General features: G+C 45.5%; 5 protein-coding genes across 5 annotated transcripts; 3 read left to right on the forward strand and 2 right to left on the reverse strand.

Moving 5' to 3' along the window:
• Nucleotides 1–2,900: 2,900 nt before the first annotated feature.
• Nucleotides 2,901–6,074, forward strand: N7533_010626 (HAMP domain protein; the record flags this gene model as incomplete). The annotated part of the gene is made up of 1 exon (XM_057107276.1): nt 2,901–6,074. The coding sequence occupies one exon, from the start codon at nt 2,901–2,903 to the stop codon at nt 6,072–6,074; it is 3,174 nt and encodes a 1,057-aa protein (XP_056956493.1).
• A 5,836-nt stretch (nt 6,075–11,910) lies between these two features.
• On the reverse strand, nt 11,911–13,469 carry N7533_010627 (class I SAM-dependent methyltransferase; the record flags this gene model as incomplete). Its single annotated transcript, XM_057107277.1, has 3 exons — nt 11,911–12,099; nt 12,498–12,614; nt 12,726–13,469. The coding sequence occupies 3 exons, from the start codon at nt 13,467–13,469 to the stop codon at nt 11,911–11,913; spliced, it is 1,050 nt and encodes a 349-aa protein (XP_056956494.1).
• Nucleotides 13,470–14,238: 769 nt separating this feature from the next.
• On the forward strand, nt 14,239–15,325 carry N7533_010628 (uncharacterized protein; the record flags this gene model as incomplete). The annotated part of the gene is made up of 3 exons (XM_057107278.1): nt 14,239–14,322; nt 14,368–14,672; nt 14,785–15,325. 3 exons carry the CDS (start codon nt 14,239–14,241, stop codon nt 15,323–15,325), a joined length of 930 nt encoding a protein of 309 aa, XP_056956495.1.
• A 311-nt stretch (nt 15,326–15,636) lies between these two features.
• N7533_010629 (Gfo/Idh/MocA family protein) lies at nt 15,637–16,813 on the reverse strand (the record flags this gene model as incomplete). The annotated part of the gene is made up of 2 exons (XM_057107279.1): nt 15,637–16,138; nt 16,230–16,813. 2 exons carry the CDS (start codon nt 16,811–16,813, stop codon nt 15,637–15,639), a joined length of 1,086 nt encoding a protein of 361 aa, XP_056956496.1.
• Nucleotides 16,814–18,255: 1,442 nt separating this feature from the next.
• On the forward strand, nt 18,256–19,551 carry N7533_010630 (uncharacterized protein; the record flags this gene model as incomplete). Its single annotated transcript, XM_057107280.1, has 2 exons — nt 18,256–18,939; nt 19,048–19,551. 2 exons carry the CDS (start codon nt 18,256–18,258, stop codon nt 19,549–19,551), a joined length of 1,188 nt encoding a protein of 395 aa, XP_056956497.1.
• Between the last annotated feature and the right edge of the window lie 248 nt (nt 19,552–19,799).

A 19,799-nucleotide genomic window follows, 5' to 3' on the forward strand; every position in this document is an offset into this window, starting at 1 on the left:
TGCTCACGAGCAACAAAGCGGCGGCACTCACGCTGAAGAATCCCCGACAGCAGTCGTGCCAGGAACACATCTGCCAGATAGTAAAATTGATTCAAAGGCTACAGAGGTACGGAAACCAGATCAACATCTGTTGGGTCCAGATTAGCAAAGATGACCGATTGCTGGGCCTGGCGAAAGAGCAGCCAGAACCGCAACGCAAGAGGATGCTACCTCGCAAGCACAGGTCCCCCGAGTGAAGTCAACAAACCTGAACATCGCACGATCCCAAACAGCCACTAGCAAAGGCCTACCAGAGAACGTAGGGCGACACGCCAAAATAGTGGATGCAGCACTCCCAGGAAAACACACTCGGCAGTTGTATGATATATTATCGTGGAAAGAAGCGAGCGTCTGGCTCACCTCCGGACTGGCATGGCCAGACTCAATGGATACCTCTATCGGATCAATGTCGCAGAGACAGATCAATGTGCATGTGGACAAGCAAGAGAGACCGTGGATCACTTCCTCTTTCGATGTCGGAAGTGGACCATACAGCTGACGGAGATGCTGCAATGTACCCACACTCACCGAGGCAACATATCTTTTTTCCTGGGTGGAAAATCGCCTTTGGATGACCAGAACTGGAAGCCGAACTTAGAAGCAGTGTGAGCCACAATACGTTTTGCAATCGCCACGGGCCGGCTCGACGCCGCTTAGCCATATCGACCAACACAAATTAACCCTACCCCACCCCATCCCCAATCTAAGCCCCACCAACTACCTTGTGCCAGAGACAGTAGACGCGCTTCAACTGCCGAGGATAGGATGTTGAACACTTGGAGAAGCGCCTTCAAGCAAGTCTACTCACTAAATACTAACCCACAAGGATCCGCTAAGATATTGACATCTGAGATGACATTGCCCTTTCGGTTCAGCCGCCGGGCGTTAGTTAATGAATTGTGTGTGTGTGTGTGTGTGTAACTGCGTCAGACCGCGTGCCAACATCCATTTTTTCGGCCTACACGGTTTTTTTTTCCTACCGTCGTTCGCTCTCCGGAGCTTTTCCAGCCCCTGTCGCTGAGTGCGCCTTGTCGCCGGAACACTGTTGACTTCGCGATCGATTGGCAGGTGATTGAGATAGACTGATCAGAAAATACGGCTGTATCCCTACTGCAGGGAAGGTATCCTGGGAGCCTTTGTCTACCTGTTGATGCGTCTTTCCGTTTAATTTTCGGCTCTGTGCCGTAGGACGACTGGCAAGCAGAGCTTAATTGTCGATGCGTAGACATGCCGTTTCCTCGAAATAGCAATATAGCTATGCGGATGTGGCAATTGCATAGTGGATGAGCGGACCAGACATTCGTGTGCAGTAGCACCATACACGGTGCATCAGTCATAGAATCTATTAGTAGACAGGTCTCGTCTGCATGCCATCATGCTGGAGCATTGCCCTAAGTTTGAGACATCTCCGAACGAGTCCACCTCGGCTTACAGGTTGAATAACGGGGGAGGAAGAGGTGAATGCGGTTGCAGATTTTACGTGGGTTTTTCGCTGCTTCTCGAGAAGGTGTGATCCGCTGCCTGGCTGTTGGAGCGGACCGACCTGACTAACAAATAGCTTAGAGTAGTTCACTGTTGACAAAGGGTCGATGAATTAATACGGAGAGGTCCTGAACAGCATCATCGCTGGGGGGGGAGGAGACAGTAAACAGTAAGGCACTTCATACTCCTTCTCACCTAGACCAATCATTCTAGGTCTTTTACGCGACACCAAACTTCAAGGATACTCGGTGTAACAGTATGACCTGTCAACCGTAATCAAGGTTCCATGAAATCACTGTTAGCATTCCTTCCTCATAAAGTCTAAATGAGACTGGAAATTTATCAAAAGTTCAGCGTTACGTAGGACTAATGGTTGTAAAAGAATCGTTCACTCCACCAGTATCATAACAATATCCTTCGCTTGTCCACAGCGTCCGATAAAATGCGAGGGGTTGACAGAAAATTCGAATTCTGTCAGTATCGGTGGAGATTCAGTATTGTCAGGATGTGTATTAGTTTGCTGTTTATAGACTAGCCGAGATTAGTCATGTTCACACCCATACAGGTTTGTATGGGTACAGGCATAACAATTCAGACAACTACCCATGGACCTGATTGGACGTACATTTCTGTTCCAAGAAATTCTCTCTAGTGCGAAATTAAGCTTCGGCGGTGATGGCTCGGCAAAATTTGCCTGATGGGCGCGTGGCGTGCTTCTAGGTCGACTGCTCCCACAATTCTCAAAGCCTATTTGTCGTAATTTGCAGAGGCGATGCAGACGCACCACACTGGAGAAAGACACATCAAGTGTCAAAATGGGGAATACTGTAGCCACGGAACAACATCAGGCCTCCCTTACAAGTGATGCTACGAAAAACGTAAAAAAGGTGAAGGGCCCACCTGAGTGTATCACCTTCCCAGTGCATCTATTGAACCGCGTCTCATTCGCTCAAAGAGACGTCTCTCTGGCCTAGATTATAAGAGGACGTGGTATTTGCTAGTTGAAAGCCATAAGAATTAGCATTCGACTTAGTCTCATCACTGGATTTTATCTCTGTGCGGAGAGATTGACTCCCGCTATACATAACCAAGATCATGGTTGATTTCATCGAAGATTCGCGGCCCGGTCATCCCCAAGTGACGATGTCCTCAAAAGACGAGACGCTTTCTGCGGTAGCCGCAGTTCTCCAAGAACTTATTGAAGGCAATCAAACATTGGCAAGTCTGAATTCAAGGCTTGTTCGTTCCTCCGAGCTGACTTTTCCAAGATCCTGCGAGACAATGCATTATGGAGACTGCCAGGGCCACAAAGCAAGCCAAGGACGGAACTGGAGCACCTACTTCCATCACTGATCCGTCGTTTCTATCACCTCCAGGGTATGGAGCAAGAGGTGCAAAAGCGCCAGCAGACGAATGAAGCTTTCCAAAAGGCGCTCAAGGAAATCGGAGGAATCATTACTCAAGTCGCGGATGGAGACCTTTCCACGAGAGTTCAGATCCATCCACTCGAGATGAATCCTGACATTACGACTTTCAAAGTTACGATCAACACAATGATGGACCAGTTGCAGGTATTCGCGAGCGAGGTCTCCCGAGTGGCACGAGAGGTGGGCACAGACGGTATACTGGGCGGTCAGGCGCAGATCGTCGGGGTACATGGCGTTTGGAAGGAGCTCACCGATAACGTAAATGTCATGGCATCCAATCTCACAGACCAAGTCCGTGAGATCGCCCTTGTTACTACAGCGGTCGCTCACGGCGACCTGAGTCAGAAAATTGAACGGCCTGCCAAAGGCGAGATTTTCAATCTCCAGCAGACCATTAACACGATGGTGGACCAACTTCGTACATTTGCCATGGAGGTCAATCGTGTTGCGCGAGATGTTGGATCTGAAGGCGTCCTTGGTGGACAAGCACAAATCTACGGCATGCAGGGAATATGGAAGGAGCTCACTGTCAATGTCAATGCCATGGCGAATAACTTGACAACACAAGTTCGTGATATCGCCACGGTAACAACTGCAGTCGCAACCGGAGACCTCACACAGAAGGTTCAAGCTGAATGCAAAGGCGAAATACTTGCTCTGAAAGAAATTATCAACTCGATGGTCGACCAACTCCGACAATTCGCGCAGGAAGTCACGAAGATAGCGAAAGAGGTTGGCACAGATGGCGTTCTCGGGGGTCAGGCGACAGTTCACGATGTTGAAGGGGTTTGGAAGAACTTGACAGAGAATGTCAACGGGATGGCAATGAACCTTACCACCCAGGTGCGAGAGATAGCAGATGTTACCACGGCTGTGGCCAGGGGTAATCTTACGAAAAAGGTGACTGCTAATGTCAAAGGGGAAATTGCGGACCTGAAGCATACGATAAATGACATGGTTGATCGCCTGAACCAATTTGCATTTGAGGTCAGCAAAGTTGCACGTGAAGTCGGAATTGACGGGACACTCGGCGGCCAGGCTGTTGTCGCCAATGTCGAGGGCGAGTGGAAGACATTGACAGACAACGTGAATACAATGGCTCAGAACCTGACTTCCCAAGTCCGAGCGATATCAGAAGTTACTCAGGGTATTGCTAGAGGGGATTTAAGCAAGAAGATAGTGGTCCATGCCCGGGGGGAGATTTTGACATTGAAAGAAACAATCAATGATATGGTACATCAACTGGACCAGTTCGCTCAAGAACTCAAGCGGGTCGCACGTGATGTTGGCGTGGAGGGAAGAATGGGAGGGCAGGCTAGCATCGCCGGCATGGGCGGTCGATGGAAAGAGATCACCGAGGATGTCAATATCATGGCCGACAATTTGACTTCCCAGGTTCGTGCATTCGGAGAGATCACAAATGCAGCCACGGACGGAGATTTCAGCAAATTGATCACAGTCAGTGCATCTGGGGAGATGGACGAGCTCAAGCAAAAGATTAACAAGATGGTCTCGAATCTACGCGAGAGTATTCAGCGCAACACTGCGGCAAGAGAAGCAGCCGAACTCGCTAACAGAAGCAAATCGGAATTCCTTGCTAATATGAGCCATGAGATCCGAACGCCAATGAATGGTATCATTGGTATGACGCAGTTGACTCTTGACACAGACGATCTTCAACCAGGCGCAAGAGAGATGTTAAATGTTGTGCACGGCCTTGGGAATAGCCTGCTCACTATCATCGATGACATCCTTGATATCTCAAAGATTGAAGCAAACCATGTCGTTATTGAAGATATTCCTTTCAGTCTTGGCAATATAGTCTTTAACGCTCTGAAGGCTCTTGGGGTTGAAGCCAATGAAAAGGCACTAAGTCTCACCTACATGGTTGACAACTCTGTGCCTGACTTCATTGTCGGAGATTCTTTCCGCCTCCGACAAATCATTCTGAACCTGATCGGGAACGCCATCAAATTCACCGAGCATGGAGAGATCCAACTTACTGTGAAGCAACAGGAGCCAAGAGAAGGTGATTTTGATGAATGTCGCCTTGAGTTCACTGTTTCAGATACCGGAATTGGTATACATCATAGCAAGCTCGACTTGGTTTTTGACAAGTTTCAGCAAGCCGACGGTTCAACGACCCGAAGGTTCGGTGGCACAGGCCTTGGCCTGTCAATATCAAAGAGACTAGCGAACCTCATGGATGGCGATATATGGGTCACATCAGATGTGGGTTCAGGCAGCACCTTCCATTTTACATGCACCGTTAAGCGAGGAGGTTTGTCTCCTGAAGCTATGTCCCAGCGGTTAATGCCTTACCAAGGCCACGGAGTCCTTCTTCTTATTGAGGGCTGTAACGAGGATCGTTCGGAACAGATATGCCACATATTAGCGGAACTCAAGCTTCTTCCCATTAAGAGTCCCACCATCCGCGTACTGGCGCAGATCAGTGCTGACCACTTCCAAATGAGAGAAGTTCTGCAAGCTGAAGTTGTCATTTTTGAGGTTATGGAGACCTTAATTGGTTTAAGAGCCTTGGATGACTTTAAATCGGTTCCTGCCGTCCAAATAGGACCTGCGATATCAGTAAGCATGAAGGCGGCACTAGATTTGTGCATCACCTCATATGTGACAAATCCCTGTCATTTGATCGACCTTGGGAATGGCATACTTCCCGCGTTCGAGAGCCGGCCGTCCCGAATCACCAAAGGCCAGACATATTCTTTATCAATCCTGCTGGCCGAGGACAACGAGGTCAACCAGAAAGTAGCTCTCAAAATCCTTGAGAAGCACAATCACTATGTAACTGTGGTCGATAATGGCCTGGATGCCTTCGTGCAAGTCAAAGAAAGGAAATTCGATGCGGTCTTGATGGATATTCAAATGCCAGTCATGGGTGGGTTTGAGTCCACCGCCAAAATTCGGGAGCATGAACACTCGTTCAATCTGCCACGCATGCCGATTATTGCTCTCACCGCCCATGCTATGTTTGGCGACCGCGAGAGATGTATTGAGGCGGGAATGGACTGCTACCTGTCAAAGCCTCTGAATCCAGATCAGATGATACAGACGATCCTCAAATATACTACTTCCACTGGTACTGCTTTGGTAGGGAATGACTAGCACTCATATCTGTATCTGTGAGGGGTAAGAAATCACCGCCAATCAACTTTCTAGAGCGAAAAAGAGCACCCGGTTACTGTATTTACTCTGAGCAAGCACGCAATCATTTTCTTTTGTTATTGATTACGTCTTGAAAAGTTCATTATCCATGTTAGCAGACTCATTATCCATGTTAGCAGACTGCCAGATATCACCATAATGACTGACACAACAAAAAACTATCTCCATAATATACATCAAATCGACGAATTTTAGGATTCCCAATCGAGTCCTCAGCTACCTCAAGATCGAGCACTCAGGTTGGTGCCCTTCAGACGTGCAAACACTAAGCATGCCTACAACGAACAGGTGATTGATGTTCGGGTTGTTGATAAATGCCTGGGGTGCAGTATCACAGATTTAGATATCAGTGAATCCGTATTCCAAAATTTCACTAATCTTGGATATTGGGCGAATTTAGATACCCAAAAGCTACTCGACAAGCGGTCTTTGAGTACGACAAGCCTTTTTACCGAACGGATGAACTAATACGTGTAAAGACCAAAATCATATTCGGGATTAGTTTAGATAATCAAATGTTCTGTGGTTGATTTAATGTTTACTGGAGTTTTCGCTTTCGGCTTTGTGTCATTTCCACATAAGTCTACTTGAAAGTATTAGATTAGATAACTACAAAGGTGCATCGCCGAATCAATTAATGTGTAAATTTAGGATAGGCTGGTTAAACCCAAGGATCCGGCAGCATCTTCAGAATCAATTCCTGTTGCACTAAGCAAATTTGAAGTTGGCGAATGTCACGAGAGCGTGATATTGCTATAGTATTGAAGAAATGAGAGCTTGATCTCGTGCATGCTTCCCCTTTTCCACTAGTCTTCATAGGCATAATACTCGTCAGCGCGAGCATCGAGAACGATATTTTGACAATTTGATATTCCAAGAAGGTTTATTGGCTGGGTTTAAAGATTCCATCATGCGATAGCTGACCGGTATGCCCATTCGATGAAACGTGCAACAGTATCATGGGTTCTTTCGTTGAATGTGTACTGTTCAGAGGTACGTCGTGAGAAAAAGCAGATTCTAAAGCTTTGCATTCAACACTAACAGCTTTCGATGGATTTTCCATGTTTCAGAGCTCGATGGGGTGCGAAGGCTAACAGTTTCCGAGCCTAGAAACCTAGAGGTTTTTAGACATGTTTTCTACTAGACAACGGATACCGAACCTTAGTAGACTGAAGCGCCTTGTTGGCCTCCATTGCGAAGCCCAAAAAGATGCAATAGTTACCGGCTGCTTGTGAGGTTGATGGAAATCAAGACAGAACTATCCCGCAATTTGCCGAAATTATAGCACCTGGTCGGCCGGCAGCTATGTTTTACTGGCATTATAGTGGGAGAAGAGCACAATGCCTCGTAAGGGACAGCGCAGGGTTATGCCTCTCCGAAGTGGAGCACGGAGTAGTTGTTCATAACCCAACTACTCGGGGAAGGAATTTTTTCAATTCAGACAATCTTTCTTGAAGGTGTACTACTGCCTTTGTTGAACAATCCAGCCACCTCGACAATGTCATCTTTCTAACATTATGTATATGCTGGCTAGAACTCTGTGAATATGATTACGTCTGAGTGATACACTAAGTTGAGATTATCATAGTAGAATTATTAGATGCCAAAAGAGTCCCCTTGATACAGTACAGAGGTCATCAATCTTGAACAATATCCATACATCTTTGGTTGAAATCTAACCTTGTTTCGACTCCGTAGCGAGGCTCAGACGAAAGAAGGGTCGTTTCGGATTTTGATTGAGTATCACAGGAGTTCAGAGGTCACGAATTACGGAGCCAAGTTAATAATGGCGTTAGAGCTGCTGTTATGCCACGACAGGTATTCAAGAGGCCCCCATTGCGTCTTCAAGAAGTGAGCCACCGCCGAATGTACGCACTTAAAAGAGATGTCGTCATGAAAAATTACAAACTAGTTGATGAAATACCAGCCTAAACGTAAACCATAAATCGATACTTACAGATGCGTCTTGTTTACAGTATAGAATATCTTTTTTAAAGAGACTTACAGTACAGTTCTTGTGTCTGATAACTCTACACACACAATTCATCAACTCCCGGTGACTGAACCGAAATGGCAACTATCACTGATCTAAAACTACATACTCTAGCTCATTCTGTGCGTCCTTGAAGCCCATACAGGATTCCTATCAGTATATGTCATCTCAGGTGTCAACATCATAGCGGGTCCTTATGGTTTAGTGATTGGTTAGTAGACATGCTTGCAGGCGCTTCTCCAGGTGTTGAACATCCTATCCTCGGCAGTTGAAGCGCGTCTACCGTCCCTGGCACAAGGTAGATGGTGGATGTTAGATTGGGGATGAGGTGGGGTAGGGTTAATTTCTGTTGGTCGATATGTACTGTACGGAGATTCTATAGACTGATCAACAATGACTGGCAGGTTAGTGACTCAATCAGTTTATGCATCTAATTTACGGCCAAGATCCACATGCTTGAAAGCGCAATTGAGGATCAGCAAGTACTGTACATTGCAATCACACAAGTGCGCAGTTGCACGAATTGCTTTGCGATGGAAAAGGCCTTTGCTCTGTGGTTAACAGCCTTCGCCGGCAAATGAAAGCCATTATGCTGGAAAGTAATTCTCTTCGGGATGAGATAATAAGATCAAGAAATGGTACCGGCGAAGCAATGACGATACTGGATGGCATGAATATTCATGACGGTGAATCCTTGGTTACTTTTGTAGTATCAGGGAAGCTCTAGAAGGACACGGAATCTACTGGTCGAGAACAATGGGTTCGTTTCTGGGAGACAACGGCTCAACCTTCCATTGTGCAAGTATTCAAGTCTATGATCACTATCAATTCACTCATCCTGCCCTATGGTATCTGGGAACTTTCGGGCACAGAATCCTGGTACTCAGCTGAAACTGATATTGATTGTGAGTCGACTGACTAGAATAAACATCATTGGAGACAGAATCAGGGTAAGCGTACAAACCTCTATCAGTACCTAACATCTACGATCCAGGAAAACTTCGAATGGTCTTTTTTACCGTAGTCACTCCTATTAATAGTCTAAAAATGAGGCCTTTCTTTCTATTAGTTCGTGGGCCTTGTTTACATCCGCGAGCATTGTCAGAGATTCAATGTTTTTCAATCGCAGTATTTTCCACCACTCAGCATCACTCATGCTATTCCTGAAAAAGGTTCTTTCCTCTGCACCATGTAAAAGCCCACTATGTGCTAAGATCTGCACTGTCTAGTAGTGGAGAAAAACGGGGTTGGGCGAGCAAGGGTGCGGCAACCATGGTTCCAGCAGAAGACAGAGTCTGGCACTCCAATCTCGGCTTTTGTCGGGTTCCCCAATTCTATATGCTGAAAACAGCTGGAGGCAAAGTAGTGTTTCAATAGCAATAATAAGTTCGATGATATAAAAATTTGAATTAATAGGTAAAGAGAACCGGCCTATGATCATGATTCAGTTGCGTTGTGGATTCGATTTACCCATTGAATCAGTATCCAGTACATGTAACCTCAATGACATTAGACTACACCCTGTGAATTCTCCGAGGAATTAGTACTACTAAATATACGACACAATCTTAAGAAACGTGTCCCCAGCATAATCCACTATGGAATATTGGCGGGCATATATCCACTTTGACCGAGGGAGTTAGTTCTCCTTGATCTCGTCGGACATTATTGCCCAGTGCTAAAATCTAGCATTTTCATAACTGATCAGTAGGCTTCAGGTGCCATTTCTACACAGTCCAAATAACTCACGTTGTAACCATCTGGATGTTACCCTGTGCATCATTCTAAGAAATTAAATTGTGCCCAGGCCATCGTAGATTCTACTTAATCCACCTAAGAGTTTAGATAATGGCCTATTGGTCGTGCCAAGCAATCTTATCCCAAAACCTACACCGCAGTACCTCACAATTCAATGATTGACTGCCCCTATCGGTCCATTGTACTTAGTGAGAAAGTCATTATAAGGTTCTGGGGCCCTGCAGACCAGATATCCATAGGTAGAATATCCGTTTATAGTTGCTGAGGAAACTAGTTTAGTTGCGCCTTCATATCAACTTTCTTAGCTTAGCTTTAAAGATAACAGTGATGGTTTCATAGTGGCTTCAAACTGTATTCGCGCTCCCTTGGGTCTACATATGTTTCAAAGGCCATATCGACCTAGCCTTGTCACCGAGGAAGATTACTGGTTGAAGAAAGCCAAGCAATAGATCTAGTCTCAAAGTGAGGCGTTTTAATTCAGAACATTCAAGGCAGATTATAGAGTAGGAGCACGTAGTAGTAGATTATAATTAAAACTTCTATACTGGTGGGCTATCATATGTATCCTCCACAACTAAACAACGATCATTTTAATTTTCTGTACCTCCACTTACGCCCCGCAGAGCCTAATCCGTAGGCTCACTCATAATATTGATGTTAGTACCATCAAAATCATCTCTACGGACAATATACTGCGTTTCACAATATTTCACACTTGCTGTCCTAGGCCCCACCTAAACCTTTATAAAAAGGCATCCCAGAGCTTTCCGCCCTTTTCTATATTATCTTACTGTCTACTCTCAATAGCTGTCCAACGAACGAAGATAGTCCCGAAATGGCCAACGATCCTAGACTTTTCCGAAGTCGCACTAAGCCACGTGCCAGTAGGCCGAAATTACATAGTAGCAGATCAAAAAGCTCGTCAAGCCGTTCAATCCGGTCAAGAATCTCGGGGTCTGACACTAACTCTGGCTCGCTAAGCCCAGCAACGAGCAAGGTATCCGACGTAAGTTAAACTTTCACAGTTAAACTTTGACATTTCCATTTCCGTTTCTGCCGTATGCCATGGTAATCTCTTATCAGCACTTGCTAAAAGCGTATGGACTAGTATGCATTCAGGACGAATGAGATCAAGCGGAACCAATTCAGGATAAAATGATTGATTGATTGAATCGAAATAAGCATGCGATCGAGGGCAGGTTGAAATACCCCCCGTATGTGCGTATACTCGGTGGTTATTACACCGAGGTTGCTAGTTGAACCAATTTACCATACAAAACACAAAGAAATGTGGGTTCCTGGGTAATCAATCGCTTGCTAGTGGTAAAATACCACTCGATGCGCTGACAGTCTTCTTTGAAATGATTGGTTATACTTGGCCTTGGATTCCAGGAGCCTGTGGGTCGTAAATATTGATGCGATCATTGGATTCTACTAATAGAATCATATTTACCAAGAAATAGTGAGCCAATCAGTGCGATGAACAACCCACATGTGCCAAAAATCTCAGTAGAAATGATAGGTCCAAATTTGACTATGAACTCCTGGGAGCACGAGCTTACCATTCCACCTACCGTAATTGGATAGCCCGTCAGCAATACCCATATCGAATTCCCGGAAACTAAGTGGATTTGTGAAACTGGGCACCGCTGCAAAGAGATATAAGCTAATCAGAGCCATGAATGCCTACAAACGCACAAGGCCTGGGTGAAATAATGGCTTATATCTCACCCTGACATCCGGGAGCCTGTGGTCGTTGATATCAATGCTATCGTTGGATGCTATGAATACTAATGATATATGCCAAGGAATAATGGGCCAATCGGTGCCGTGAATGTAGATTTGTTTTTATCGGTAATTCGCGCACTAGATAGCTCATGAGTCGTGTAATCATCAATTTCTGTATTTTGCCGAGAGAAGGCCCGGTGTGTATATCGTTTCAATGGCAACAAAAATCCTTCATGCCGCGAAGAAAGGCGTTGAAACCCTTGAATAACAGAAGCAGGATAAACGTCATTGCGCCGACTATTGCGTTAAGTAGAACCTCGCTCCTGAATTATAAACAGGTTGACGGCACATGGGAGGCAACCAAGGGCGCATATCATGCAAATTGGCCCAGAGAATGCCACCGATTCGGGTCACACCGAAGGCCGCACCACCAATGTAGACGATCATGAGTTGGCCGCCAACTATGATGGCAGTGATGCCCAGAAACTAGTAGAGCCAGAACATGCCTTCAAAGATTGGATTTATTATCGAGCCGGCGATTATTGAACATGTATGCGTCAACATCTATCAAATAAATCCGTACGTTATTGCTACAGGGGGCGGCATAAAAGCAGTCATATTTTATCTACTCACTGATGATGAGCGGTTCCTCCAATTTTTTGAAAAAAAAATCAATCCCAAGTATACAAAAATTGAGCCATGCTGCACCTAGCCTAACCGCAGAATTGCTCATGTTCATTCAATCGTGGGGTTTAGCTTGGTCATATTTAAATTCAAACAAAGCTTTCTAAGAAGCAAAAGGTCAAATCATACATTTATAGACTAATAATCCGTTGAAGAGGCTTTTTTCCGACCACAATAATTATTTTTGCTTGGTGTACTACCACGCCAGCTTCTGTTTCTTTTACAGCCCTTGCAAATAGGTCCGAAAATACTTCTTTGGTCAATCCTGCTTGTGGTATTTGGTCGAGAGTTGGAAGCATCTCCGCCAGTTCCTCCCACTGTGGTGAACAGTTAACAATTGCTGCTCTAAGCTCGTAGAAGCTTGACAAGGAATAATCCGGCTTCTAGAATATTGAGGGGGAAAGTTGTTGGTATTAACAATTACTTACCACCATCAGATAGTCTTCTGTCCATGCCTTCAAGTCAGCATTCCGTTTATTGACCTGTTGTAACTGAACCTCTTCAAAGCCTTGCTTTATCAGGTACCTGTCTAGAGAGTCCAGAAAGCTAAAATCGAGGCCTTGTGACTTGCCACTTTCACGAAGAGTGTGAATTATACCATCACATGCGGACTTAGGCAGATCTGGAGACGGCGATATGGTCATAAAATTGTCGGCGCGTGTCTCTTCCCATTGTATCCAGCCACCAGGCTTCAGGAGAGAAATGGCAGTGGTCAAAATTGGGGTAAGATCACAGTTGCGTATAATGCTCACGAATGCTCGTAGATGCACAACATCAAAAGTGCCCAGCAGCTCCGCCGGTAATGGCATTTCGAGCACATCAACAGTACTCAATACTACCGACTTTGGCAGAAATTCGGCCGCTGGGAAGTTTGTTGGATTGATGTCAAAGCCGTGGAGCTGGAGCATCGCATCAGGCACGGCCGATGATAGGCTACGATGTAAATCTGTTAGCCAGACACCATTACCACACCCAAGGTCGGCAACTCTGATTGTAGATTTGGTTGAAAGAGACTCTTTAATATGACTACTAAGGAGTATATTGTCAAGAGTGTTCTGGAACAGAAAGTGCTGGAGATGTAGGCGTGCCGAGGTTCGGAAGTTGCGAGATGGGATACGCCAGTATGCTGACGAATCTTTTGCCAAATCTGCCGTCTTCGTTGTGGATAACATGTTTTGAATTTGAGAGAAGGTCCCAAGAGAGTCTGCGGCTGAGTGCGGCTTTTTTTAGGTTTCTAGAATGGAAGTAAGAAAAACCTGGGAATTTCATAGATTTATATATGTTGGAAGATGGGAAATCTCTAAACGATACGTTCGGCAGAAGTCGCATTTTTCCAGGTCAGGTCTGGTTCTAGAACCGCAAAGGCCCACTTCCGTTTCTTATCCGTACTTTACACGCCCGACTTCTCTATTTATCAATATGTGTGAAGTGGGCCAACAATTGCTATTCGTCGGTGTGGCCAAGATAATGAAATGAAAGACAACTGTTCCTTCGAAATGGGTTGCATGGATAGCCCCGCTTTGCCCCCGGGTCGATTGGGATCTAATCCCAGTTAGGCTTGTGCCAAGGTCTCCCTCGCAGGTGGCTCCATCCAAAAAGTTTCTTGTTCCAACCAATCGAACTCAAGCGAGCTGAAGCATATGCAGATGTGGGTTCGATTCACAGCAGCTTGCCTTATCTCCACTAACCCCTGACGCAACCAGATGATTGCGGTCTGCTTTTAGTCAAATAGCCGCACATGATGGGATTTTTGGTTAGAATATACCTGTCCGGCGAGAGAGTATAACGGGGTATAAATACGCGGGTGAAGTAGATGGCAAGTTATAATAATGGAACCAGAAGCTGTTTCGTAACCTGCCTGGTGTATCGGCCCATCTTGTTTAGGCCCATACTACGCTTCTCTTCACAGATTCCCTAAAAATTTCGCCTTGTCCTAATAAAATGAGCCTTGGACAAATTATCTCGGATTTCAAACCTCCAAAGCCCAAATTTACAGAGAACAACGTTCCAGATCTCTCTGGAAAGGTATGTCATCCTTGGTGACAATAACGGAATGAGACTCTAATATAGAGCATTGACAAGGTCTATCTTATTACTGGTGCTACAGGCGGTGTCGGCTGGGAATTGGCAAAGCTGCTGTTTAAAAAGAATGGCAGAGTGTACATTCTAGGCCGATCCCGAGCGTCTGCTCAGGGAAAGATAGACGCAGTCAAGAAGCCGAACTCTGAACATGTACCCAAAGGCGACCTTGTGTTTCTTTACGCAGATCTTTCCGACCTATCGACAATAAAGCCAGCCGTTGCTGAATTCATGGAGATGGAGACCACTCTTCACAGCGTCTGGTACAATGCAGGAGTTATGAATCCCCCCCGCGGGTGTGAAAACGACACAAGGCCATGAACAGCAGTGGGGCACCAACGTTATCGCCCACTTTCTCCTCAATATTCTTTTGACGCCAATGTTGGTTACTACTGCCAAGGATCCCAGGTTACCGAGCGGCAGTGTCCGTACAATATGGGTCGGCAGTGATAGCCACAGCTTCTTTAGCCCAAAGCCAGATGGAATTAACTGGAGCGATATCAGCTATGAAAAGGAACATGCTTCGAGCATGGTGAAGTACGGGCAGAGCAAAGCAGGGTGTTCAATCTTGGCGCTTGAGAATGCGGCCCGGCTGGCGAAAGATAAAATAATCAGTGTGGTAAGAAACAAAGTCACGAATGTCGAGGACAATGCTTACTTAAACAAGTCGGTCAATCCTGGTCACCTGAAGAGCGACCTTAATCGGCATGCACGGACAGGAGCGAGCAAATATCTTTCGTTCTTGCTATACCCGCCGTATTATGGAGCCATAACAGAGCTCGCTGCGGGCTTTTCGCCTAAGGTTTCTTTTGCAAATAATGGCGCTTATCTCATACCATGGGGCCGCATAGGGAAGTTGAACTCAAGCGTGGGGCAGGGTTGGGCGGAGCGTGGTTCCGGAACGAGGCTGTGGGATGTTTTAGAAAAAGAAGTGGAAACATTCCTATAGACTAGCTCTTATAAAGTGCTTGGAGCCCAAGTCTAATTACGATCTCTCTTAATCATCCTACGAGGTTCCGATGATTCTTTGTGTAGAACATTGATACCAGAAGAGTATTTGTCTTAATGAAGTTGGCTGCTGTAGGAGCTATGCTTGAGATACAACATGAGCTATTGGTGTAACATTGTTGGCTTTGTGGCCACTCTCCGAGCCTTTGCACAAATTACTTCAATACAGTCAGCCACAAGAGAGAGCTTGCATTATGAATCTGATGGTGAAAAGCCTTGAGACTATCTGCGGGTATACTGTATTGAGCAAGGCTACCAAGTTATTTTCTCTCCGGCAGATCTAAGCATACGATCCATGAGCTTGAGATCCTCAAAGGCCTGGTCAATAGACTGCTGCTCATTTGAGACTCCATTGATCAAGCCCGACGCGAAGGCTTCTACCTCATTCTTGACTCCCATATCGAATGTAGAAGAGAGCTCATGAGTCTTTTGTTGAGCAAGTTCTATAGTTGTAACCTTGACAGTGTCAAAGGCAACAGACACTGTACCATTTTCCGTCACCATGAGGATCTCCAAGTTTTTCGGACAGGTATCGACTCCGAAACTCATACTGATTGTACCGCAACCACCTCCCTTGGTCGCGACGACTGCACTTAGAGTATCTAAAGGTGCGAGTCTTGGCTGGGAGAGTGATGTGATGGCCGCTATGGTAGATATCTCGTCTCCAGCTGCAGCAAGAAGTAGACGTAATGCGGCTACGAAATGAATACCTCCATCGAGAACAAATCCACCCTGATGGAGCGGGTTTTTGCGCCTAGCAAGTGATTTTAGTATTTGGTCACACATTGTCGACGGATACTATCGACTTGAGATCTGACAAACAATTCCCTGATTGTGAAACGTACCAATCTGTGTTATAAAATTTATCATCTTCTCTCATCATATGATAGAAGCTCAATGAAAAGCTCAGTAGGCGGCCATTCAGAGCGCGGAGGTTATTTGCTGCTAGAACCATTGTGTCCATGAAGCGGAAGTTTTCCCCCACACTCCAGACCTCCTTCCTATCGGCAGCGTGGTACCACACCATCAAGCTAAGGGCGTCGTCAACATTACTGGCGATTGGCTTTTCGCTCAGAACATGCTTTCCGGCTTCAATTGCCTGCCTAATCACATCTGGCTGGATCATGATGGGCAAAGCAATAATAACCGCGTCGATGTCGTCCCGTGCAAGAAGGGCTTCGAGGGAACGTGATGGAGCTATTGGTGACGACCAGTATGCATCTACGCCTTCAAGACTGGCCAAGGCCACTGCTGAACTCTCGGAGCGCGAGAATATTGCCTTGAGACTCATTTTCGAGCAGCTTTTGACTGCGGGAAGGTGCTCTGTATGGAGATCATTAAGAAGCATATCTTTGAGAGGCTTCGAGTAGGAGTTCATACCATCTTGGATAAAATGCCCTGCCCCTAATAATGCGACTCTAATCACCATATCCGCTGAAACTTGATGATATATCGAGTATTTTATCTCGAACCTTGAGTATGTAGGTATCCTGATGCAAATGCGTAGAATTGAAAGTAAATGGATCTAGCAGGCTAATCGTTTATATTAGATTCGCAAGTGGCTTACTAAGATAAACGTGTTCCAAAGCTAGTCAAATTTACGCCGGAAGTCCATGTTATGCATAGACGTAATTGCTTGCTTGCATATTTCGATCCTATTCTGGTGTGGAAGGGCCAAGAACTCATCGAAAAAGTTAATCTCTTCCTGGCTTTTTGTTCAGGGAAATGCCAAGATCCATTCTTCTCCACCCGAGCAGCGTGAAAGAGATCTTACTGATGGACTACAAAATCATATGTAAGCACTATTGCCAAGATAGTAAAATGCCAAGGTTGATTCTGCACGGACCCCACAGGTCATCAACATTCACTCCACTTCATCCTACCTTAGTGCGAATAATAGCAAATATCGCTTTAGCTACCATAAATGTGATCCTGAAAATTTGAGAAATATTTTGCGAGATAATTCACTAAGAATATTGCTTAATCATGAGAAGCTATAGTAACACAAGGGGACACGTAACAAAGCGCAAAAATGGGACGATACATACCGAATATAGTATTGGCCTCTAAGATTCCAATTGACGTATTTGGCGTTGTGCTTACGTAGCCTTCAATATTTTAGCAGCAACATCTCTTCCTCCTTTCATTCTATTGTCATTGTGAAACCACAAAGTCTTGCTGATTGGTGACTCGTCCTCAACCAACATCTAAAAGAGATTAAGCTGACTAATTACATCCGAACATTACACTATCAAACCTATGTCTGATTTACTGAGAGAACCAGGAGAAAAGTGCTAAATATAGCTTATTATAGTACGTGTTGGTCCTTTTGGCTTTATGTACATTTACAAATAGTGCCGATTATTTTAGTTGGTACACTAATACTCAGGGATTATAGTTTATGATGTATGAAATCTCTATGCATTGCCTCTCTTGGCATTGTCTACATTTGGATATGATGCCGATTGCCTTAGTGGCACTAGCCTTAGCGCTATTTAGGCCTAAGAAAAAACCTCGAAGACTAACCACTTGACCATACCCGACTGGTCAATGCAGGTCTTTGGTCCTGGCTCTTAGGACCGCCGGGCGGCTTTCCCGGCATAAACACACGCCAATCAGTCCCAGTATATGACGATAGAACCCACCAACCGGTAAAAAACTTGGCACCGTCTACGCTTTGAGCCTGTTCTGGATCGATTCCTCTGGAGCTTACGCCGGTATCTCAAATGGTTCTTGATGGCCCGATAGCACAGTATTGACAAGTATATATATTTATCTATGCAGACGTCTCGCTCCATTGCTATCATACAGAAGATTGAATCTCAAGTTAGATTTCGAAACGTTGAGACACTATAGAATTCCGCATCTATTATGGCCTTGGCGGCAGCAACCGAAGCACTGTACGGCTGGGAAACTTGCGATGGAGGGCTTACGTACAATAGACCTTTGACCAATCTAGAACGCATGTTTGTGATTCTGAATAACTTATTCTACGGTCAAAACTGCCCCTACATCGGTGCTCAGGTGTCAATTCAGGGTCTATTGGACACAAGTAGATTATGTCTTTCGGATATCGATCTCGAAGAAAGAGCCAAATTGGCATTTCAGGGGACTCGCTGGACTTATCCCACCGTGGCTTGTCGAATTATTGATGATAATCAGATGACCTACAGCTGTGGCTCGGCGGATGATGTAGAGGCCTGGGCTGAGAGAACAGTGCATTTGGTCAAGGACCACGACAACTGGGTCTCGTTGCGCGAGAAACTGACCCAAGAGGCTTCTTTACCTTCTGAAGATGGCGACTGCTGTTTTGTCTATATTGTCCCTACACGCAAAGGCGCAAGCCAGAACGTCGTTGCTTTCGATGTGCTCATTCATATTCACCATGCACTGGTTGATGGGTCTGGCTTGCGTAGCATCCTCGATTCGTTTTTAGCGCTTATGGCTGGAGGCTCAACTATAGAATCGATCTACTGGGGCCAAGAAAATGATCGGCTTCTACCCGCAGCTATTGATATCTCTACGGAAGTAGAAATGGTATCCCTGAAATCGAGAGTATGTCAAAGAGACCTGGACAAGTTCATGAGCGGACTATTTTCTGTGGGTCATCGTCTGCATTTTCTTTTTTCTTCTCATTTTACGAACCTAACTTCTCATCTGTAGCCGGACATTGGTCTTCCCCTGTACCGACCTGATATTCTTACTGCGATGAAGGAGAACCAAGGCTCTTCTTTCTTGACGCATACTTTCGACAGCGACAGCTTTCTTCCCGATCTTCTTGATAGATGCCGAAAGCACTATGTCAAGCTGACAGCGCTTTTGCAGGCCGCGTTATTTAAGGCTGTCTATGATTTTGCCGAATCACCACCGACATACACCGAAAAGTATACAAGCCTCGCAGCCATCGACCTTCGCAATAATGGCCGAATGAAACAACCATTTGGCGATAGAAATCGATACCCATTCAATGCTATTGTTAGTGAAGTTATAGACATTCCTTGCCGCCTGTTTAGCAGTAACATGGATACCAGTCAGTTCTGGAAGGTTGCTGCCCACATAAATACTCAATATACTGCAGTTTCAAAGTCAAAGGGTTTGGCACTAATATCGGATGAGATAATTGGCCGAGTACTGGAGGAAATTGGCAAATTAAGGTGTGTAGTTTAGCTCAGGGCAACTTCGAACTCAACTAACAGAGTCATGCGATCAAAGCCCTGTCAAAACTAGTCCCAGCCGCCCGCAGACATCTCCGTACTATGTTTCTGACCCACCCGGAGAAAGGCATCTCAGTCATTCATATTCAGAGCCAGGAGAATGTGGTCTCAGATTCATTTTGGAGACCTTTCAGGTTGCGACAAATCAAAGCATGGCCAAGGTGTAAATATTCCCAAGGGTATCAATGTTACATTCAATTG

This window comes from Penicillium manginii (assembly GCF_028828005.1).
Source record: "Penicillium manginii strain IBT 31320 chromosome Unknown utg000007l:1.0-2284322.0:1.0-2285126.0, whole genome shotgun sequence".
Taxonomy (NCBI): domain Eukaryota; kingdom Fungi; phylum Ascomycota; class Eurotiomycetes; order Eurotiales; family Aspergillaceae; genus Penicillium; species Penicillium manginii.